At 53.8% G+C, this 23,805-nt stretch overlaps 1 protein-coding gene across 1 annotated transcript in view; it reads right to left on the reverse strand.

The window, feature by feature from the left end:
- Obscn (obscurin, cytoskeletal calmodulin and titin-interacting RhoGEF) overlaps positions 1–23,805 on the reverse strand; it is a 140,383-nt gene that overhangs the window by 76,680 nt on the left and 39,898 nt on the right. The window contains exons 17-20 of the mRNA XM_047537974.1: positions 21,671–21,946; positions 17,853–18,128; positions 12,388–12,663; positions 1,248–1,523 (exon numbers count right to left, since the gene is read on the reverse strand). Coding sequence (XP_047393930.1) covers positions 1,248–1,523; positions 12,388–12,663; positions 17,853–18,128; positions 21,671–21,946 — 1,104 coding nt within the window. The remainder of the gene's footprint in view (positions 1–1,247; positions 1,524–12,387; positions 12,664–17,852; positions 18,129–21,670; positions 21,947–23,805) is intronic.

Here is a 23,805-nt window from a genome sequence, read left to right on the forward strand (position 1 = left end):
TCAACATAGAGCTCTATATCAGTTTGGGTCAATCATCATAAAGCTTGGTACCACTGTGAGCCAATTAGCTCAGAGCTCAGTGCCATTTTGTGTCAATCATCAGAGAACCCAGTGCCAGTGTGGACCAATCAGGAAAGAATGGCCTCAGGCCAATCAGCAGAGAGCTCAGCATCAGTGTGGGCCAATCAACAGAGAGCTCAGAGCAGCCAATCAGCAGAGAGCTCAGTGCCAGTGTGGGCCAATCAGGAAAGAACCCAGTATAGGCAGGGTAAATCAGGAGAGAGCCCAGCATCAGGCAGGTCATCAGAAGAGGGCCCAGTACCAGGCAGGTCATCAGGAGAGAGCCCAGCACCAGGCAGGCCATCAGGAGAGAGCCCAGCACCAGGCAGGCCCTCAGGAGAGAGCCCAGCACCAGGCAGGCCCTCAGGAGAGAGCCCAGCACCAGGCAGACCATCAGAAGAGGGCCCAGCACCAGGAAGGCCCTCAGGAGAGAGCCCAGCACCAGGCAGGCCCTCAGGAGAGAGCCCAGCACCAGGCAGGCCCTCAGGAGAGAGCCCAGCACCAGGCAGGCCATCAGGAGAGAGTCCAGCACCAGGCAGGCCCTCAGGAGAGAGCCCAGCACCAGGCAGGCCATCAGGAGAGGGCCCAGCACCAGGAAGGCCCTCAGGAGAGGGTCCAGCACCAGGCAGGCCATCAGGAGAGAGTCCAGCACCAGGCAGGCCCTCAGGAGAGAGCCCAGCACCAGGCAGGCCCTCAGGAGAGAGCCCAGCACCAGGCAGACCATCAGAAGAGGGCCCAGCACCAGGAAGGCCCTCAGGAGAGGGTCCAGCACCAGGCAGGCCCTCAGGAGAGAGCCCAGCACCAGGCAGGCCATCAGGAGAGAGCCCAGCACCAGGCAGGCCATCAGGAGAGAGCCCAGCACCAGGAAGGCCATCAGGAGAGAGCCCAGCACCAGGCAGGTCATTAGGACAGACGGACACTCAGGATTCCAAAGGGCCCAAGAAGGGCTACTGGAGCTCTGGGCCCAGCACATGGACAGGGCAGGCAGAGGGAGCCCCGGCCACCTGCAGGACACACTCTCCAGTCACAGGCAACCCAGTGCCCACACCACCCAGAGCTGGGCCACGGGTGCTGAGCCCCAGGTCAGGAAGGACACAGGGCCTCACAGATCCCAGGCTGCCAAGGTGCCTGGAGCATCCCACCAACCTGTCCCTCCCTCCATTCACAGCAGGCCCGGCAGCACCCACCTGTGACGTCCAGGCGGAAGGACACCCTCTGGCCCCCGGCCTCACAGCTGTACTCCCCAGAGTCCGCCTGGCCCGCCTGCCGCACCACCAGCTGCCGCCTGCAGCCCTTGGCCTCCACGTGCACCTGGGAGCTCGGGCTCAGCTTCTTCCCGTCCTTGAACCACGTCACCTCCGTCTGGGCCTGGGCCACCTCGCAGCTCAGAGTGGCACTGGCCCCCGCCTGGGCCTTCACCTCGCTGTGTGCCGGCTGCTCCTTGGCAAACACCACCTTGGGCTCTGGGGACACAGGGGAGGGACACATGGGTCAGAGACTGTCCAGGGCAGGAAGCCGCCTGGGCGAGGACCCCTGGCTGGGCGGTGAGGACAGACCCTTCTGCAGGCTGGGCCCGCTGTGTGCCCTGGAGAAGCCCCAGTGTCCTCAGCACAAGGGACCTTGGTGTGTGGACACAGCCTGCCCCTGCTGCATGGGCTGTTCCAAGTGGGGACACTGTGACAGCCTCCCTGCACAGGCTCCTCCAGGGAGGGCCTGCAGGGCCTGACGCTGCACCTGCCCCTCAGTGACCAGGTAGGGCCCCCCAGGACTGTGCAGGGCATGGCTCTTGGCAGGGCCTGGGAGGGCCCAGCTCCTGCTGCCCTGAGCTTGGGCTTCTCCTCTGGGAGGCTGGGCCACTCCTGGCTCCTCTGCCCTGTGCCTGTGCTCCCGGGGCTGAGCTTTTCCTTTCCAGCCACTAGTGTGCGCTCATCTGAGCTGCCGCTCAGGCCCTGGGGACTGTCTGCCTGCCACACTTCAGCCCCTCTGCACAAGGAACATGGAGATCTGACATCGCTGAGATGTGAACACCACTCCATCTTTCCACAGTGTCTAGAGTCTTCCAGTGAGTCAGTACCGTAGGGTCTAATGTGACCAAATATATCGACCCTGCTCTGGGGCGAGTGCATTCGGCTCTACACAGGGAAGCTTTTCCTTCCTGGGTCCCTACTAGTGCACGCCATCATCTCAGATGTTCATGGTCTGACTTTTTGCACTGAAGTCTCTGACCCACCTGGAGTTGTTCCTATGTGCTGAGTTACTGGTCTGCTTCCTCCATGCGGTTAAACGTTCAAAGCACCCCTTGTGACAGCGAGGCAGATAGAAATGGGGACCTCAGAGGGTGGGTGCTCCACCCCAGATGCAAGCCCTCGGCCGGAGCTGGTCGTGGGTTCTGTCTTGTGTGCTGCTGACTGGAAGGCCCCCCTCATGCCCGGGGCCCACACACCCTGCTGCTGCCCTGGCGCCCTGACTGCCCCAACATCGGTCAACCCAAGGAGCTGCTCGAGACCCAAGCAATTCTTCTGTTTTAAGGAACAAGAACAAGACAAACTCAGGTTTGTGTCTCAAACACACCACACCATCCCATCGTGGGAATAAGAAATCAAAATTGCACCCTTTCAATTGAGTCAGAGGAAGAGAACGATCGAGGGGACTCTCCTCATCAAAGCCGTGTGAAGACCCTGGACAGAGCTGTGGGGGTTCCCGGGAACCCCAGCCTTGGGCGTGGTCAAGATGGCGCCTGACGCTGAGCCAAAAGCGGCCAGCTATACAGAAAACAACCAGCGAATTCCAATGATTGGCTAGTTAACGATGTGACTAGAGCATGCCCCCTCGTGTACCCATCCTGCGCCTGCAGCTGTCCGCGTTTATCTCGTGTACTCTCCCCTGATTGATTGAAGTGTATATAAGCCTGGTGGGTGGGAGAGCGAGGGGGAACGGAACGAACGGGGGAACGGAACGGACGGAGCGGAAGCGGCGGCGGCGGCAGCAACGGCGGCAGCAGCAGCAGCAGCGGGAGCTGAGCTGGAAGGAGGGAGTACGCGGGAGTGGAAGAAGCTGGGAAAAGGGGAGCTGGGAGTGCGCAGAAGCTAGGGGTAAGAGAAGCGTAGGAAAGGAACTGTGCACAATAAACTTCCAAAGCTTCAGACATTTGTCGTGTCTCTCTCTGCGGCCAGAGGGGACCCGATAACTGGTGCCGAAACCCGGGAAGATGAAGGCCTTATAAAAGAAAACAAGGTAAGATATTTGAAAGAATTTTTTTTTGTATACAAGTTTAACCGGTTATAAAAAAAAAAGGGTGTCAGGATGCGCCATTGGCGGTCCTGGGGACACGCGGAGTGCGGTCCGGTTGAAAGGTATCAGGAGTCCTGACGCGTGGAACGCGGGTTGAAAGGTATTGGGGTCCTGACGCGTGGAATGCGGGTATCAGGACGCGCCATTAGCGGTCCTGACGCGTGGAACTCGGGTTGAGGAGTACCGGGATCCTAACGCGTAGAACGCGGGTCGGGGGGGTATCGGGACACGCCATCAGCAGTCCTGGCGCGTGGAACGCGGTCTAATTGAAGTGAAAGAAGAAACACGTTTGGAGCGGTCCAATTAGGTAGTACGTGAAAAGCCGCTATAAAAATTTTAATGCGCACTTGATAGTTTTCCCTTCAGTAATCTCGTTGCTCCTGGCAGCTAGGCCACTGTTTGTTATTGTAACTACCAAAACTAAAGCTATTCAAATTAGCAACAATAGGGTCTGAATGCAGCAACCCCTCAGGGAACCATTAAAAAACAATGGGACGCCATTGAGGGGAAAAAACAGCTAAGTAAGAAAAGCTGCTTAGTGTGCCATAAGGGGGATCATCTTCATGAACAGGATCTAATAGTAACAGAAAAGAACGCTTAAAAAGAATAAAGTGAGGAAAAATTGAGTGGTGGTGACCTAGAAAATAATTGCTCAAAAAATCTAAGAACAAGGGAAAAAAGGGAACTAAGTCTAACACAAAGAACCCCCAAAAAGGAATAACCAAGTGGTAGTGAAAACTTAAGAACAAGGGAAAAAGGTAGGAGAAACCTAAGCCTAATAAAAAGAGCTTCAAAATTTGTAGAACCTGCCCGTATTTGAGGAGCAAATGGAGATACCATCAACCATTAGAAAAACTTTAAAGAGGCAGTTAAGACTATTGGAGACAGCTATGCAGAGCAGTGTTATCTGGAGAACAATGGCTAATTGGGGAAGCTCAGTGGCAAGAAATAGCTGTTGAAACTGCTTGCAGAAACATAGTGGCAAGGTTTCCCGATAGAAATGTTAATAGGAGAAGGCCAATACGTTTCAATAGATGCACAAAATCAGCAGCAAGGAGATAATGCCCTAACAAAAGATAAGAGATAGCTATAGTAAAATCTGTTACACCTTATGCCCCAGGGCTGTGTCCAAGATGCAGAAGAGGAAGTCATCGGAATAGTGCCTGTCAGCCTATTAGAGATAGGGAGGATAATTTCCTAGGGTCGAATCCTGAACTTCAAAAAAACGGGAGACAGGGCCCTCCCTGGGGCCCGCAACAAATATACGGGGTAATTCAACAAGTTCCCCGACGGTGGTATCCTCCCACAGAGAAGGGGAGCGCAGGGCCACCTCAGGAAGTGCCGGATTGGACATCTGTGCCACCTCCAGACTCATACTAACCCCAGATATGGGGGTGCAGATGATTGATACTGATTGGCATGAAAAAATCCCACAGAACAGTGTAGGACTATTACTAGGTAGAGGTTCCTCAACACTAAAAGGACTTATAGTACACCCAGGGGTTATTGATCCTGATTTCACTGGACAAATAAAAGCCTTGGTCTCTTCACCAAAAGGAATTACGGTCATCTCTCCAGGGGATCGCATTGCACAAATGCTTATATTGCCCAGTCGACATTCCTTGTGGCCCAGTGAAAATACAAATAAAAGACAAGGAGGTTTTGGATCAACAGGAACCACTTTAATAAACCTTACTATGGATTTGGAACAGAGGCCCCTCCTGAAATTAAAAGTGGGAAATATGGAATTTACAGGTTTATTAGATACGGGAGCAGACAAAAGTATTATCAGTGCAATGGTCTGGCCAAAGCACTGGCCATTGATCACAGCAGCTCAGAGCTTGAGAGGCTTAGGAGTAGCAGAGAGCCCCAATCAAAGTGCTTCCTCATTATCGTGGAAAGATACAGAGGGACACACAGGAATATTTCAGCCATATGTCTGTAATGTTCCTATTAGCCTATGGGGACGAGACGTCCTGCAGCAAATGGATATGAAACTCACCACTGACCAGATTTACCAAGGGAATCCTGTAAGAAATGTTACAAAATATGAATTATGATGATAAAAAAGGATTAGGAAGACATAGCCAAGGATCTACCCAACCACTGCCTTTACTTCCACCAAAAAATGATTCTCATGGATTGGGTTTTTCCTAGGGGCCACTGATAAACCATCAATCCCTATAATATGGAAAGATGATAAGCCTCGCTGGATTCCACAGTGGCCCCTAACAAAAGAAAAACTAGAGGCAGCTCATAAGTTAGTACAAGAGCAGGTACAAGCAGGTCATTTACAACATTCTACCTCTCCTTGGAATACTCCAATATTCTTAACAAAGAAAAAATCAGGAAAATGGAGGTTATTACATGATTTAAGAGCTATAAACGAACAAATGTACCCTATGGGACCCGTCCAATGTGGACTCCCTCTTGTTACTGCACTACCAAAAAATTGGCCTACTATTATTCTGGATTTAAAAGATTGCTTTTTCTCTATACCCTTACACAAAAATGATTGTTGGAGATTTGCCTTTACTTTGCCCTCTCTTAATCACACTCAGCCTGACCAGAGATTCGAATGGACTGTGTTGCCTCAAGGTATGGCTAACAGTCCTACTATATGTCAAATATACGTAGATAAAGCGTTAACAACTACTAGACAAAAGTTTAAGAGATTGTTGATTTATCACTATATGGACGACATACTTATTTGCCATCCAGAAAAAGAATTTTGTTAGAAGCATTACAATTTATAACTCAAGCATTAGAAAAGAGAGGACTAACGATAGCCCCTGAAAAATTACAATTAGAGGAGATCCAAGAATATCTGGGTACAAGGCTCACTGCTACTACAGTCAGACCAATAAGGTTGACCATCAGGACAGATCAATTGAATACCTTGAACGATTTTCAGAAACTCTTAGGTGACATTAACTGGATCAGATCCTATTTAAAATTATCCACAGGGGAATTAAAACCTTTATTCGATATATTAAAAGGTAATCCTGACTTGAATTCCCCTAGGAAACTTACTCCTGAAGCACGGATATCCTTACAGCTAGTAGAGAATAGACTTCAGCAGTGTTACATTGATCGTTGTGATCCTACTCAACCATTAAGTTTAATCATAATCTCGGAGAAACATACCCCTTTTGGCATAGTTTGGCAAGGAGGACCTCTGCAAAGTATAAATCTCCCTAGCTCTCCAGCTAAAACATTGCAATCATATCCCCAAGCTATTGCTCAGGTAATATTCAAGGGAATAGAATCTTGCATTACTGTTTTTGGAATCCATCCGTCTATTATTATAACTCCTTATTCCACTCAGCAAATTAAATGGTTAATTAATAATGATGATGATTGGTCAGTATTATATTGTTCCACTTCAGCTCAGTTCGATAACCATTACCCCCAACATCCCTGGATTCAATTCTGTAAAAATACTCCCATAGTTTTTTCCAAAAGTGACTAGTGTCCAGCCTCTTAAAGACTGTGTAACCATTTTTACTGATGGCTCCAAAAATGGAGTAGGTGCAGTACTTATCAGTAAACAACTTCACACCATAATAGTTCCGCCCAACTCCGCACAGGTTACTGAACTTGCAGCTGTAATATTAGCCTTTAAATTAGCAGATAATCAGCCATTCAATCTTCTATCTGATAGCTTATATATCGTTAACGCTTTACAGGTTCTTGAAACGGTACCTTATATTTCTTCCATGTCCACGGTAGCTTCTTATTTTACTACGCTACAAAACCTTATCCTACAGCGTAAACATCTATTCTATGTAGGACATATTAGAGCTCATTCTAATTTACCAGGACCTTTGGCCAATGCTAATGACTTGGTAGATATGGCCACCAAATCAATTTTTGTTTTTTCCATAGAGGAACAGGCAAAACTCTTTCATGAAAATTTCATGTAAATTCCACTACTTTGAGCAGAAAATTTCCTATATCTAAATGTATGGCTCGACAAATAGTAAAAAATTGTCAACATTGTGCTCCTTTAATCCCAGTACAATCCTTTGGAGTTAACCCTAGGGGACTGCTGCCTGGTCATATTTGGCAGATGGATGTAACCCATATTTCTGAATTTGGTACTGTTAAGTATGTACATGTGTCAGTAGACACTGCTTCAGGGGTCATTATGGCTTCCGCTCATTCTGGAGAAAAGGTAAAAGATGTCATTCAACACTGCCTACAAGCATTTGCTGGCTGGGGCATACCTAAAGTTATTAAAACAGATAATGGTCCTGCTTATACTTCCAAAAGCTTCCGGTTGTTTTTACAAACATTTAACATCCAATCAGTCACTAGCATCCCCTATAATCCTCAGGGACAGGGCATTGTGGAAAGAGCACATCTTACTTTAAAAAATTGTTTAAATAAACAAAAAGGGGGAATAGGAGCCTCCTACAAGTGTCCTAAAGATAAACTTAATTTAGTTCTTTTCATTCTAAATTTCTCAACTCTGGATAGGGATGGCCATTCTGCAGCTGATCGACATTATAATCCCCATAATACTCCTCAAGTATGGGCAAAATGGAAAGATATCCTGACAGGTTGTTGGAAAGGACCGGATCCAGTCCTTCGTTGGGTCCGAGGGTCTGTTTGTATTTTCCCACAGGATCAACAGACTCCAGTCTGGATTCCAGAAAGGCTAATCAGAGTTTTACAGCATGCAAGTGATGCTGCTCCTCCTCACAATGGCGAGTCTGAGCCTTCCTCCAATAACGAAAACTCAAACGGAAAGGCAAACCCGGAACCTATGGGCCATTGTTAGCCTGGCCATATTTTCCATTTCTGACTAACATATTTTTTTTTATCCTTCCTTTTCTTGCTTTTCATCAGTTTCTTTGCAAGCCTGTCAATTCTACTGATGATTTTTCAGGTCGTGCTGTTTTTGGTGACAAGGATATTTCTAGCCTTTCTTTGCTTTAACAGGAGGAATTTCTGCACTTTGCCGTTGGAATCATACTACAAATCAGACCCAGAGTAGAGCAACTTGTTCTGCTGACCCTAGCTGTGATATTGCTTTTCCTCCTACGTCAGCTTGTGTATTTCCTCTCTTTTATGTTTCTACCAACTAACATTTCTAATAATACCTCTTAATTGTTCACTAACTGTGTGCTATCTTTCACAATACTGGAATGATTCTTTTGTCATCCGTGCAATTTGCACATTTCTATCTTCCTACCAGTCCTAGTTTCTGTTGCAGATATAGAATTGCCAGTGCTATTATCAAGAAACAGAAGAGGCTTTGACATTGCAACAGCCGTGATCATTGTCATCACAGTCCTTGCAGTAGCAGCATTGACACAACCACAACGACGATCATTCGGCCGAGAATGCAGTTGCAGCCTTACAGACCATAGAGACTCTATCAGAGAGTGGACTTACTATGAGAACAAGTGGATACCTTGCAAGAACTTTTGGGACTGGGATGCGTTTATTCCCTGAGAGCTGCTTTGTTACCCGTATTGTAACTCCATTGGGATGTATATTATTTCTGTATTCAATATGGCTATATGGTTCTTCTTCTGTTTATAGATTTGTCAAACAGTGGGCAAGCTTAGGAGCTATGGTGGTACCCCTCTGCCTTGGCCTTCTTCTCTTCATTCGTTTTGGCATGCATCTACGAGCTAGCCAATAGAGATCAAATTACTTTCATCAGGCCATGACCGCCCTAAAGGCCGACAGCCCCCCATTAGTATGGCTCTTGATGCTGGATCGGTAGTCAAAGACGGGTAATGAAGGAGGTGGCTGTGTACCGACCTAAGACAGGAGCTGCAGCATGCTCTGCAGGCTCTGATGACGGGTAAGGACATATGCTGACCACTCAGCCTAAGACAGACACGGTCCCGAGCCTTAGTTTAATATTAAAGAAGGGGGATCTGTGGGGGTTCCCGGGAACCCCAGCCTTGGGCGTGGTCAAGATGGCGCCTGACGCTGAGCCAAAAGCGGCCAGCTATACAGTAAACAACCAGCGAATTCCAATGATTGGCTAGTTAACGATGTGACTAGAGCATGCCCCCTCGTGTACCCATCCTGCGCCTGCAGCTGTCCGCGTTTATCTCGTGTACTTTCCCCTGATTGATTGAAGTGTATATAAGCCTGGTGGGTGGGAGAGCGAGGGGGAACGGAATGGACGGAGTGGAAGCGGCGGCGGCGGCAGCAACGGCGGCAGCAGCAGCAGCAGCGGGAGCTGAGCTGGAAGGAGGGAGTACGCGGGAGTGGAAGAAGCTGGGAAAAGGGAAGCTGGGAGTGCGCAGAAGCTAGGGGTAAGAGAAGCGTAGGAGAGGAACTGTGCACAATAAACTTCCAAAGCTTCAGACATTTGTCGTGTCTCTCTCTGCGGCCAGAGGGGACCCGATAAGAGCCACCCACGGCGCCCTGGGGACCCTCCCGAGGCTCTGCAGACCTGCTACTGAGCTCTCGCCCTGTGTCTCTGCGCACTTCGTTCTCAGGAGTGTGAGACAGGAGCCTTCCAACACTCACACGACCCTGTGTTACACAAGCACCATCCTTCCTTCACACTGGTAGGGTGGGGACACAGTCTGTTTGAGAGCTCACCACCATGTCCCTGTCCCAGAGCCACTTGCTTGGATGCTGATGGGACCAGCAGCTCTGCTCCATGTTTGTGTCCATTTACATACATCTTTGACATCTCTCAAAAAAGTCCCCGGGGCCCTGAGGTCTTTTGTCCCGCCTGAAACCACAACGGCACCAGGAGCTCAGCAGGACTCTGCAGCTGCCCTCCCGAGTCACTTGCTGCTACTCCGCGGTGGCACACGGGCTTGGTGTCGGTTTCACATGTGCCAGTCATTGTCTCTGGATGGATCACGCCACCTGTGAATCCCACCTCTCCCTGATTTCACGCCTCCCATTCCCTCCTCCCTGACCACTGCACACGGCGGGCCTCCTGGGGTTCCCGCTCCCGAGGACACACTCTCAGGGTTTCCCCTTGTGAATTTGTGCCATACTGTTTACCAAGTTGAGAAACCACCTTTTACTGACATTTTCACAATGTCTTACAAGTCTTAAGACAAAAGAATTTTATGGCATAACTGGTGATACATTTTGTCAGACATTTCTTCCAAATTCACAGTGTTAAATTTTTATCAGATACTTTATTCTGCATTTATTTCAATTTATTCTGCATTTATTCTGCATTTTTTTAATAAGCTATAATAATGCTTCATGTTGATTTTCTGGTAATGTTAAGCAGACTTGTATCCCTGACTAAGAATTTCATTTGCATTCTGATTCCTCTTAAAATATTACCTAATTCAGCTTGCTAAATGTTTGATCAACAAATTGGCTTTGATACTGACAATAGATTGACCTAAAATATGAATTCCTCCAATTATTTGGTCTGACTTTAGAACCAACGTCACTACCTCTGTAAATGGAACTGAAAAGTGCACCCCTTTCTATTCCCCAGGGGAAGCTCCATGAACACAGGAGAGTTCACATCCAGCACATCTGCGGACTTCTCCACTGGAGCCACGTGGCCTCTACTGCTCCTTGAGGAATAGCTTTCCTCCTGACTCCCCTGTTTAACAGGCCTGAGCACTACGTAAGTTCTCTCTTTCTTCTTGGGTCAGTTTTAATTTGGCCTTAAGAAATCAGAAAGTTTGTCAGCACTTTTCAAATATAGTTGCCTAAAACAATGTATACTCTTATTAAAATAATGTGTCAAAAAAGATATTATGGGATTATAGACTAACCAACTAACCATTACATACAGGTTGAGAATCCCTTTTCTAAAATGCCTGGGCCAAAAGTGCTTTGGATTTTGTTTTTTGGGTTTTTAAGATTTTGGGATCTTTGCATACAAATGTTGAGCTTTCTTGGGGATAAGACCCAATGCTAACCACAAAATTCATTTACGTTTCATGTATACCTTAAACACTGAGCCTGAAGGTAATTCTACACAACGTTTTAAATAAGTTCACGCATGAAGTAAAGCTTCGCAGTGTGGAACCCTGATATGCAGTGTCATGTCAGCACAAAGTCTCTGACTTGGGAGCATTTTGGGTTCCTGGTGTGGGATGCTCAGCAGCACTGACACAGCGACATGCCCAGGCTGACAGGAAGCTCAACTCTCCAGACAAGCAGGTTCCATGAATCCGCAGGGAACCACAGACAATCCCCTGGGGAAAGTGCTGCCTGGCCAGATGGTGACCTGGTCTCACCAACTGTGCCGAAGCACTATGATCTACTTGTAAGATCTACCTCTGAATCCCTAAGTTGAACTCCAAGGGGAATTCTGGTGCAGAGTATCTGAACGGGGGTGGGAAGGCAGCACAGAACAGAGCACTTGTCTATCAAGTGGAAAGCCCTGGGTTCCCCAGCACCACAAAAGAGAGAGGGGGGAGAGAGAGAGATGGCGGGGGGAGAACAACAGAACACAAAAGCGAAACATGAATTGCTTTGAAAACAGAATTCCAGCCTCTCTTGTGAGCAGCACAGCACGAGTCCACACTGGGCAGCTCTGTGTTACCACAAACGTCGGCACACAGGCATCTAGATTATACTATGGAGGGGGCAGGCAGCACATCCGAATCCTTGGAAAGGAGGGAAGGGTGTTTCAGAACACCTACATGACTGACCTGCCATAACCCACGCCCATGTTGGTCAAACCAATCTGTTGCAATGGCTAGAATTTCCCCTTAGTCTGGTTCAAGGGCTCAAGTATCTCTTGGCAGGAAGAGTGGTGTGGGGCTGGGTGACTCCCTGGGGGAACCTCCTCGGCTCAGCACTGGGCACCAGGGAAGAGCAAGTCCAGGAAAGAGGAATGCTGGCAGGTAAGGACAGGTTCTGGAAGCATGAGACGGACATCAAGGGCGGGCACACCATGAGCAGTACACAGCACAGCCTCATAGCACACTCCACTCGTGGCCAGCAGCCAGCCACGATGTGAGCACAAGAGGATGCAGTCATGACATCACAGGACACACCGAGTTGGTCTGGACACTGGCCAGCCCCCTCCTCACCCTGAAACAGTGAAGGTAGAACCACAGGACTCACCTGTGACGTCCAGGCGGAAGGACACCCTCTGGCCCCCGGCCTCACAGCTGTACTCCCCGGAGTCCGCCTGGCCCGCCTGCCGCACCACCAGCTGCCGCCTGCAGCCCTTGGCCTCCACGTGCACCTGGGAGCTCGGGCTCAGCTTCTTCCCGTCCTTGAACCACGTCACCTCCGTCTGGGCCTGGGCCACCTCGCAGCTCAGAGTGGCACTGGCCCCCGCCTGGGCCTTCACCTCGCTGTGTGCCGGCTGCTCCTTGGCAAACACGGCCTTGGGCTCTGGGGACACAGGGGAGGGACGCACAGGTCAGAGGTTCCAGAACAGACCCACCCCGTCTCAGAGCCTGAGCTCACCCTGAACCCAGGGATGGCCGAGGCAGAGTGTCCATCGTTAGCAGAGCACCACATGGCCACACACAGAGCTCTACCCTACACGTGACCCAAGCTGCAAACTCCAAGGCTGGTGTGTGGACGGCTGGGCAGACGTCCTCATCAGAGGCCTGAGCACTTCCTGATCCACCCGGATCCTGAAGGGAACTGGACTTCAAGGCCCATGAGGCCACTGCAGTCAGGCCTGCCTCCTGATGCCACCACTGTCCCGACCTTTGGGAACAGACTATGACCCTTCTCCTCAGGGACCCCAGGCCATTGGTGGCTTCCTGGCTGTCTCCCACCATGCAGGGGCACAAAAGCAGGAGGAGGGGGACTCAGGAGGGATCCCACCATGAGCTCCATATTGTTGGCCACAGCTACCAAAGGAATGCAGAAGAGCAGACGGACAGTGCAGCCAATCAGCATAGGGCTCAGTATCATTTTGGGTCAATCAGCAGAGAGCTCAGAGCCAGCCCATCAGCAGACTGTTCAGTGCCAGTTGAACCAATCAGCAGAACTCAGTGCCAGCCAATCAGCACAGAGTTCAGTACTGGTTTCAGCCAATCAGCAGAGAGCTCAGTGCAAGTACAGTTAATCAGCAGAGAGCTCAGTGCCTGTGTGGGCCAATCAGGAGAGAGTCCAGCACCAGGCAGGCCATCAGGAGAGGGCCCAGCACCAGGCAGGCCATCAGGAGAGAGCCCAGCACCAGGCAGGCCCTCAGGAGAGAGCCCAGCACCAGGCAGGCCATCAGGAGACGGGCTCTGAGCAGTGTGTGGCCCCCTTCCCAGGCTCAGGGACAGGTCACAGTGGGCAGGGGAGGAGATGAGGAGGGAGGACAGATGGACACTCAGGATTCCCAAGGGCCCAAGCAAGGGCTACTGGAGCCTGGGCCCAGCACATGGACAGGGCAGGCAGAGGGAGCCCCAGCCACCTGCAGGACACACTCTCCAGTCACAGGCAACCCAGTGCCCACATCACCCAGAGCTGGGCCACGGGTGCTGAGCCCAAGGTCAGGAAGGACACAGGGCCTCACAGAGCCCAGGTTGCCAAGGTGCCCTGGAGCGTCCCACCAACCTGTCCCTCCCTCCATTCACAGCAGGCCCGGCAGCACCCACCTGTGACGTCCAGGCGGAAGGACACCCTCTGGCCCCCGGCCTCACAGCTGTACTCCCCGGAGTCCGCCTGGCCCGCCTGCCGCACCACCAGCTGCCTCCTGCAGCCCTTGGCCTCCACGTGCACCTGGGAGCTCGGGCTCAGCTTCTTCCCGTCCTTGAACCACGTCACCTCCGTCTGGGCCTGGGCCACCTCGCAGCTCAGAGTGGCACTGGCCCCCGCCTGGGCCTTCACCTCGCTGCGTGCCGGCTGCTCCTTGGCAAACACCACCTTGGACTCTGGGGACACAGAGGAGGGACGCACAGGTCAGAGACTGTCCAGGGCAGGAAGCGGCCTGGGCGAGGACCCCTGGCTGGGCGGTGAGGACAGACCCTTCTGCAGGCTGGGCCAGCTGTGTGCCCTGGAGAAGCCCCAGTGTCCTCAGCACAAGGGACCTTGGTGTGTGGACACAGCCTGCCCCTGCTGCATGGGCTGTTCCAGGTGGGGACACTGTGACAGCCTCCCTGCACAGGCTCCTCCAGGGAGGGCCTGCAGGGCCTGACGCTGCACCCGCCCCTCAGTGACCAGGTAGGGCCCCCCAGGACTGTGCAGGGCATGGCTCTTCGCAGAGCCTGACAGGGCCCAGCTCCTGCTGCCCTGAGCTTGGGCTTCTCCTCTGGGAGGCTGGGCCACTCCTGGCTCCTCTGCCCTGTGCCTGTGCTCCCGGGGCTGAGCTTTTCCTTTCCAGCCACTTGTGCTTGGTCTTCTATGCTGAGACTCTCACTCAGCCATCCGAGGGTGAGTGTCCTTGGTGTGTGTCTGGGTCTCTTTACACAGTTCCATACTGAGCACTGACTGCTGTGTGGGGCATCTCTCTTCTGCCTTTTCTCTTTTCTATGCTGCTTTCCAGTGACACAGAGTTCTTCGTTTCAGGTCTGCCCCTTGTGGGCAGCGCCTTCCTGTCCTGTTCGGTAGGCACCTGTTACCCTGGGGTCATACACGATCTGCACCATCGGCTAAGAGCTGACTGACTCCACATGGAGTCTCTGATGCACCTGGTTGATGACGTGTGCGGACAGGGAGACCTCACTTCATTCAGCTCCATCAGCTCTGAGCAGACCCACGCTGCAGAGTCAGCACTACTGACCTGGCCATCCTCCTCTACACCTCACGCTCTTGCCATGGCCAAAGGAGGTCTGATGATGCTTGGGTCTCTTTGGCCTCCAGGTGCTGTTTTTCTGGCCCTTTCTCTATGCCAGTGGGCACCCAGCTGTCTTCCTTACTGTGGCTGTACAGTATGTCAGGTTCCTGGCAGATTAAATGTCCTCTGTCTGCTCAGGGGTACTGTCTCCGCCTGGCCCTTGGTCTCAACTTCACAACTTTCACTACCCCTGGAAAAGAACTGTGAGGATCTTCAGGAGCAGATGTCTTTGTATCTTCTATGTGTTTCTCAACGTGATTCTCACAGCCTCCGTGTCTCCCTAAGATACTTACTGAATTGCCCTCCAAGGCCTTAAACATGCTTCCTTCGCGGGCAGTCACAACGGAGGACGGGGCTGCGATGGCGGTTCGTACAGATGGTGTTCTGACCCTCTGCGGCCCATCTACACACAGAAGTGGAATCCACTCTCACTTTACCCAAGCTGTGAGCCTCTATTTGCCGTTCCTCCTCAGTGTCTGCACCAGGCTGACATGAGGTGTCACATGGCTCTGTCCCTAACAGGGAAAGTGCTCAGAATCATGTTCAAGGGTGGCATCTGCTGCATCCTCCGTGGTGCCCCTCCGCAGAGGGCTCGGGAAGGGTCCTCCTCTTACCAGGGCAGGGGCTTGACAGGGCCTCACCATGTGCCACACCCCAGCCCAAGAACGTTTAAACACAAGAGGAGGCTACACTGCGAGTCTTGCAGTAAGAAGTAGAACTTCTGCAGAGGCGCATTCCTTCCTGTGGGGTTTCTTTCTACCTCTGTCATCGCTGCAGGCTGCTGCTTCTGCTGCCAGCATCAAGCTGCTCAGCTGCGGCGGCAGGAACCAGAGCTGCCTGGGGGTAGGGGAGGGATCAAGGCTGCTTGCTTAAGAAAATCTCGACCCAGACGTCCATCTGGCCTAACACTGAGAACGAAGGGTGGAGCTCAGCCTCTGGAGAAGACTGCTGAGCCACGCCGGAGCAGAATGAACCTTGCTCCTCCCCATCTCCGAGCGCGGCGTGTGTCTTTCCAGTGCCGTGATTCCCGTATTTTTTCGTTTTTTCCGTAACACGGTCAAGCACTCCTTCCTCGTCTTCTGAAGGATCCATGCCTTTTCTCTCATGGCCTCTAGAAGTCACGGTCGTATTGATTCGTTGATGTTCTCATGTTGAAACAACCTTGAATCCTGGATCACGCCTTCGCCCCGTGCACTGTGCTCTGGAATGTCGCCCCGCAGCTGCTCTGGAATGTCGCCCCGCAGCTGCTCTGGAATGTCGCCCCGCAGCTGCTCTGGAATGTCGCCCCGCAGCTTGCCAGTATTCTGCAGAGGATTTTGTCCCTGGTGTCCATGCGAGACAGCCTGTGATGTCAAAGTTGAAAGCATTCTTCACCAGATTTGGGTGTCAGTAGTATATCATCCACACAGCATGAGCCGGAGGACACGTACCCCCTTTCTGTTCTCTAGAAGGATGATCATGAACACGGAGTGGTTTATTTCAAGAAATTTGGTATGATTTACCCATGACGACTGAACTTAGCTCTTCTGAGAGATTTTTTAAATTAGACACCATTTCTTTAAAAGGCTACAGGACTGTTTGAGTTTTCTGCTTTTTCTTGTAAGTTCTGATGTAGTTTTCCAGGAACTAGCTACTTGGTCAAAATTTTTCGAAATTACTTGCATGAAATCATATAATGTCACAAAGACCTTGGCAATAAGACACACGGTGAGCCTGCGCTTGTGCCCGTGTCAACAACTGCGCACACGGCGCACAGGACCAAGCGTCGCACAGCAGCTCGGGCTCCCGCAGAATGCAGCCTGCCCCCGGGTGCACCCCAACACAGGGCACCACGTCAGTCCTCAGGGCGCTCGGTGGGCACAGCAGCTCGGGCTCCCGCAGAATGCAGCCTGCCCCCGGGTGCACCCCAACACAGGGCACCACGTCAGTCCTCAGGGCGCTCGGTGGGCACAGCAGCTCAGGCTCCCGCAGAATGCAGCCTGCCCCCGGGTGCGCCCCAACACAGGGCACCACGTCAGTCCTCAGGGCGCTCGGTGGGCACAGCAGCGAGGCGTGGACACAGGAATCACCACAGACATGCTGGAACGCTGCATGGCCAGTCAGGTCGCTGCAGCAGTGACGCGTGGCTAACAAAACCCCAGCGGTGCCGGACTGCTCATCCACTCCACGCCACACTCAGAAATCAGACTCCAAGGGGCACCTGAGGCAGTGCTCACTCAGATCAAAGAGAGCTCTAGAGAGGAGACTCCAAACCTCAGGGCTTGCCAAGGAACGTATCGGCCAGTCCTCTGCTGCTGGCTTGTGCAGCAAGGCGTTACCGCAGAACGTGGGTAACATGATGCCGTGGTGGAGCGCTTCCAGGAGAGCAGCAGCCAGACACCAAGATGCTGCCAACGCGAGGTCGACCCTGAACAACTCCAAGGCCCTGAGCACGATGCCCCTCATCAGGATCCAAGACACTGCAGCTTCCTGACGGGGAAGCCACAGGCTGCAGGACGTGGGCCTCTGAGCTGCTGGACCCTCCAGCTCAGGCACAGCCAAACCCGAGAGAGCAACACTGCCTACCTAGACGACAGAGCCCACTGGACGCAGAGGGAGGTCAGGATGACACTGAGCAGGGGCCAGGCACCACGAGCTCCTGCAGGAGCCTCCGAGGCACAGAGGCCCTCCCCCCGAGTCTCCCCTTCCAGAGCCCCTGGCAGGGGTGAGCAGGAAGTCAGGTGGAAAGACTACTGGGTCATTCATGGGTACGAGCCAGTCGTCACCTCCAAGCAAGCCACCTGAGTGTCCCCGAAGAACTCACCAGTGACGTCCAGGCGGAAGGACACCCTCTGGCCCCCGGCCTCACAGCTGTACTCCCCAGAGTCCGCCTGGCCCGCCTGCCGCACCACCAGCTGCCGCCTGCAGCCCTTGGCCTCCACGTGCACCTGGGAGCTCGGGCTCAGCTTCTTCCCGTCCTTGAACCACGTCACCTCCGTCTGGGCCTGGGCCACCTCGCAGCTCAGAGTGGCACTGGCCCCCGCCTGGGCCTTCACCTCGCTGTGTGCCGGCTGCTCCTTGGCAAACACGGCCTTGGGCTCTGGGGACACAGGGGAGGGACGCACAGGTCAGAGACTGTCCAGGGCAGGAAGCCGCCTGGGCGAGGACCCCTGGCTGGGCGGCTGAGGACAGACCCTTCTGCAGGCTGGGCCCGCTGTGTGCCCTGGAGAAGCCCCAGTGTCCTCAGCACAAGGGACCTTGGTGTGTGGACACAGCCTGCCCCTGCTGCATGGGCTGTTCCAGGTGGGGACGCTGTGACAGCCTCCCTGCACAGGCTCCTCCAGGGAGGGCCTGCAGGGCCTGACACTGCACCCGCCCCTCAGTGACCAGGTAGGGCCCCCCAGGACTGTGCAGGGCATGGCTCTTGGCAGGGCCTGGGAGGGCCCAGCTCCTGCTGCCCTGAGCTTGGGCTTCTCCTCTGGGAGGCTGGGCCTGTGCTCAGTCCTGAGGGTGGACACGTCTTGTGTTTTTGGCCATCAGCAGGTGCTCCTTGGTGGTCCAACATTCATGCCTGATGTGCACTTTCAGTAGATGGTCTTTTTTCAAATTTAATTCTCTTTACATGAGAAAGGACTTCTGTGCCCCACAGGATGGCTGCAGCTTCCCTCTGGCTGGGCTGTGGCTTGGATGTGCTGCCCCCCAAGACCCCTGTGCTGGAACTGGGCTCCACGTGCAGTGTGGAGGTCGTGGGACACTGTGGAGGGGCCAGTGGAAGCTGATGAGCTTGGGGCTCCACCCTCACATGTAAATTGAGGTCTGCATGGAGACTGGCTCTTGCAGGTGTGGGTCAGGTCTCACAAGAGCAGGTTGTCACAGACCTCCACGTGCTGGCCCTCTGCACGTGGCTGGTCCTGTTCTGCCTCTCTGTGTGCTGCAGCGGGGCCCTCACCAGGAAAGGGGTCCCATGCTGTGTGGACCTTCAGCCACCAAAATTGTAAGCCAAATAGCCCTGTTGGATTGTCGCCCAGCCTGTTATTTTGTTGTAGCGACAATGAGCACCGTGAGGCAGACATCTTCTACAGCGTCAGCTTTGTGTTCCAGCAGGAAGGTCTGTCTTCTCCCCAGCGATCATTTCTTCTTCTGGTAGAACTGTTTCCTCGCCACCAAGTCTTTCAGCATCCGTGACATCATCTAAGACCACCACAGCTCTCCCGGACCCTGAGTCTCTGATCCCCTGCCTGGCTTTGTACGTGGTGTGAAGCACCAGGCAACTGTGTCTCCATGTGGCTTCAGGTCCGACGAACGTTCCTGCCGGTGCTGCCAGTGGGGCTGAAAGGGCCAGGGGACCGTGCGGAGTCCCTCAGGCAGGGCGGGCTGTGCTCCTGCTCCTCCCACACTGGACGCTTCAACAGCTCCAGCAGCAGGGCAGAGGCCCAGCGGGCCCGTCAGCCTGTGGGGCAGCTTGCTCTGCACTCTGCTGGTGTGAGGTCAGCCCGGCCTGCTCCAGGGTGCCAATTCTGCAGGCTGAGCACGGCCTGATTCTTCCACCCCCTTGTATCCACCTGCTCTGACATTACTTCATGTCTCTCAGAAAAGTCCGATTTCTCCCTGAAGAGCCCTTAAATGTCTTGCTTTACACTTAGCATCAGAAAGGTGCTTCTCGTGTAAATACAGGGTGAGCCTCCTAATCCAAAACCCAAAATGCTGCAAAATCCAAACTGTTCAGCAATTGACGTTCCAAGTGGAAAACCCTACACCACGAGTCTCGTTTCATGCACAAAATTGTTTTTAAAAACTACTGTGCAAAATCACCTGTAAGCTATGTGTGGAATGTGTATGAAACAAATGAATTTCACATTTACACTCAGGTCTCATCCCACAGATATCTCATTATGGGTATGCAAATATCCCCAAATCCAACAAAATCTAAACTCCCAAGCACCTGGCCTTAGCATTCTGGAGAAGAGGCCTTCACCCTGTGCTCTGAGTTCTCATTTCCCGCTGCTTACTGCTAGTCCATCACACAGAGTGGACCCAGGTGTGCCCGGGGCTCCTTGGCCAAGCCTCTAACTCCGTCTGATCACATATCTTGGATTTCCAGGACAAGCCACAGAATTTTCCACTGAACCCCAACTTAGGATTCCACCTCCCTCTTCCGCACTGTGCCCTGCCCCCCAGGGTCTGTTCTGCGCTCCACATTAGCGGTGCTCCTACGGTCCACTCGTCCACTTGCTGGTGCGTGCAGGGACCTGTGGCTGGGCTGTTGCCGTCATCGCCGCTGCTCTTCGGATTCCCCAGGGTTCTGGACACTGGGCCGGGCCGCCTTCCTGAATGCTGCCCTGGTGGTGCATGGTCCCTCCCAGCCTGCTGCTCCGTCACTTTCACTCTGTGCTGCTGAAGTTCCTGGCCTGACATCGCAGGAGATGTAGTTTCTGTCCTCCATACTTTCCCGGTGGACCGTGCTGTCCACGTAAAACAGGATCAAGAGTGCTTCTTCCTGCTTTGTTCTCTGGAAGACTCTCCAGGAAGGCGGAGTCAGTTCTTTCCAGAACATTCATTAAAAGAGCCCCTGGACTCACATCCTTCTCTATGATATTCTTTCTTCTTTAGGACATTTCTTTTAAAGTTATAGGACACTTTGAGATGTCTATTACTTCTTGTGTGACTTCTTCATATAGTTTCCTAAGAATCTGTCAATTTCTCAAGACTTTCCAAGTTTCTCACCATAAAAATATCAAAAAACAACACATTAGATCTCTTAAAATAACATCTTAAAAAGACGTGCAAGGGGCGTTTGGGTGCCCACACGCCATCGCGGACCACGTCTGCTGCTGTGCCACACATTCTTTGGGGCACCTGCTGCTCGGTGTTAAGAACCCCCAGTGAACGAGAAGTAAACCGGGACCTGAGACTTCCCTGCGAGTCAGTCGAGGAGGCAGACAGGAGTCACCAGGAAGTCCTACGGAACCAGCTGCTTCACCGACTGGTGGCTCCGCCTCAGCGACCCGGGAGCGCTGCTCTAGCTCCCACCTCAGACTCCTCTGCAGTTCTAAAGCGGTAAATCACACTCCAAGGCAAGATTCTGACAGAACACGCTGACTGGAGGCAAAGAGAAAACTAGGTTTCCCTCCAGGGCGCACCCCTGACCTTCAGGGCTGTGCGGGCACAGCTGCCAACTCGGCCCCTGGCCTGGGCAGGCTGGAGGTTGCCCAGTGGCGCACGGAGAGCTCTGCCGTGGGAAGGATCGAAGAGCATCCCCGACACCTAAGGTCAGACTTGAGACAACACCAAAACAGACTGAGCCCAAAATGTCCCCTGACACTGCCTGACACCAACTAGACTGCCCCCACCAGCACGTGCCATGTGGTGCTGAGGCAGCATCCAGGGGCAGCAGGTCACAGGAAAAGGGGGCCGTTCAATGGTTCCCTGGGGAGCTATGGTGTCTACCAGGGGTCCCAGGTCAGAGGGAGACCAGACAGGAGGGCAGAGCACACCAGCAGGGCCGGGCAGGAGCGCCCAGGCTCAGGGCGGGCCAGCCACAGTGAACATGGCAGGTGGCAAGAGTGCAGGGCTGAGAGCAGAGGTCTAGCAGGGAGAGCCGGGCCGGTCACCAAACACGGCTAAGGTGTGGCAAGGACCCACCTGTGACGTCCAGGCAGAAGGACACCCTCTGGCCCCCGGCCTCACAGCTGTACTCCCCGGAGTCCGCCTGGCCCGCCTGCCGCACCACCAGCTGCCGCCTGCAGCCCTTGGCCTCCACGTGCACCTGGGAGCTCGGGCTCAGCTTCTTCCCGTCCTTGAACCACGTCACCTCCGTCTGGGCCTGGGCCACCTCGCAGCTCAGAGTGGCACTGGCCCCCGCCTGGGCCTTCACCTCGCTGTGTGCCGGCTGCTCCTTGGCAAACACGGCCTTGGGCTCTGGGGACACAGGGGAGGGACACATGGGTCAGAGACTGTCCAGGGCAGGAAGCCACCTGGGCGAGGACCCCTGGCTGGGCGGCTGAGGACAGACCCTTCTGCGGGCTGGGCCCGCTGTGTGCCCTGGAGAAGCCCCAGTGTCCTCAGCACAAGGGACCTTGGTGTGTGGACACAGCCTGCCCCTGCTGCATGTGCTGTTCCAGGTGGGGACACTGTGACAGCCTCCCTGCACAGGCTCCTCCAGGGAGGGCCTGCAGGGCCTGACGCTGCACCTGCCCCTCAGTGACCAGGAAGGGCCCCCCAGGACTGTGCAGGGCAGGAAGCCACCTGTCCTCAGCTGAGGACAGACCCTTCTGCGGGCTGGCCAGCTGTGTGCCCTGGAGAAGCCCCAGCACAAATGGAGTCGTCCCCTTTCCTGCTCAGCACACGGCCCAGGCCCACAACAGATGCCTGGACACGGGCACCCCGAGCCCCGAGTGACTGTTTTCCTGTACGTGCGCAGCATGTGAAGTTCGTCGCATGAATCAGGCAGCACGACTTTAAAACAGTGTCCGGTCACAGAAGCCATCAATCCCAAGAACTTTGGCAGAGCCTGTGCCGTGGGGCCACCGTCAGCTAGAGGAGGGTTGCCTGGACATGGACTGTGACACCTGTCCATGCGCCCAGGGACTGGCCCGCAGACGGGGCCTCGCACAGCATGAGCACACTGGGCAAAGGGGTGGCCCGTCTGTGGGAGGCAGCAGGAGGCCTGGCTACCTGGAATGGCCGTGCAGCGTGACACCTGAGGATCGTCCATTGCTGGAGTTTCCCACTTGGCCTTCTGGCGGTGGTGCCTGGGTCACGTGGAGCGTGGTAAGGGAGGCACCCCTCTGCGTGCTCCCTGAGACCTCGCGAGGCCACTCCCGGCACTCTCACTCGCAGCTCTGCAGGACTCCTTCCCTCAGTCTGCTTCCCCAGCACGGCGGGGACTGCAGTGTCTGGGTCGTGTGTTTCCAGAGAGCCAGAGGAGAGCGTGTTAGGTGCTGGTCACCCCACCCCTGTCACAGCACGGTGCACACGCACAACAGGTGACCACCGAACCCCAAAATACTGCAGTTAGGACGTGTCCATCAAAATCACAACGTTCTCAAAGCTCATTCCTTAGAGTGCAGGCACCGGGAATGACCAGTGTTCACCTTAAAGTTTCCGGTTTCTTTTCCCAGCCCAGGTCTCCAACCAACTGGAAGGCTGGTGTGGTGTGAGCTAGCATCCAGTTGCTTTCTCACAGTTAACTGTTCCAAGATCCTTTACGAAAAGATCGTGTCCTGTCCACTCCTTCCATGAGTCCAACAGTAAAGACAGAAAGGAAGGAAAGGAGGGAGAGCGGGAGAGAAAGGAAGGGAAAGAAACAGAGAAAGGGAGGGAGGGAGAGAAAGAGAGGGGGAGGGAGAGGGAGGGAGGGAGAGAGACAGAGGGGAGGGAGAGGGAGGGAGGGAGGGAGGGAGAGGGAGGGAGGGAGAGAAGAGAGGGGGAGGGAGAGGGAGGGAGAGGAAGAGGGGAGGGAGAGGGAGGGAGGGAGGGAAGAGGGAGGGAGAGGGAGGGAGAGGGAGGGAGGGAGGGAGAGAAAGAGAGGGGGAGGGAGAGGGAGGGAGGGGGAGAGAGGACAGAGGGGGAGGGAGAGGGAGGGAGGGAGGAAGAGGGAGGGAGAGGGAGGGAGGGAGGGAGAGGGAGGGAGGGAGAGAAAGAGAGGGGGAGGGAGAGGGAGGGAGAGAGGACAGAGGGGGAGGGAGAGGGAGGGAGGGAGGAAGAGGGAGGGAGAGGGAGGGAGAGGGAGGGAGGGAGGGAGAGAAAGAGAGGGGGAGGGAGAGGGAGGGAGGGAG

Source organism: Sciurus carolinensis, unplaced genomic scaffold, assembly GCF_902686445.1.
Source record: "Sciurus carolinensis unplaced genomic scaffold, mSciCar1.2, whole genome shotgun sequence".
In the NCBI taxonomy this organism is placed as follows: domain Eukaryota; kingdom Metazoa; phylum Chordata; class Mammalia; order Rodentia; family Sciuridae; genus Sciurus; species Sciurus carolinensis.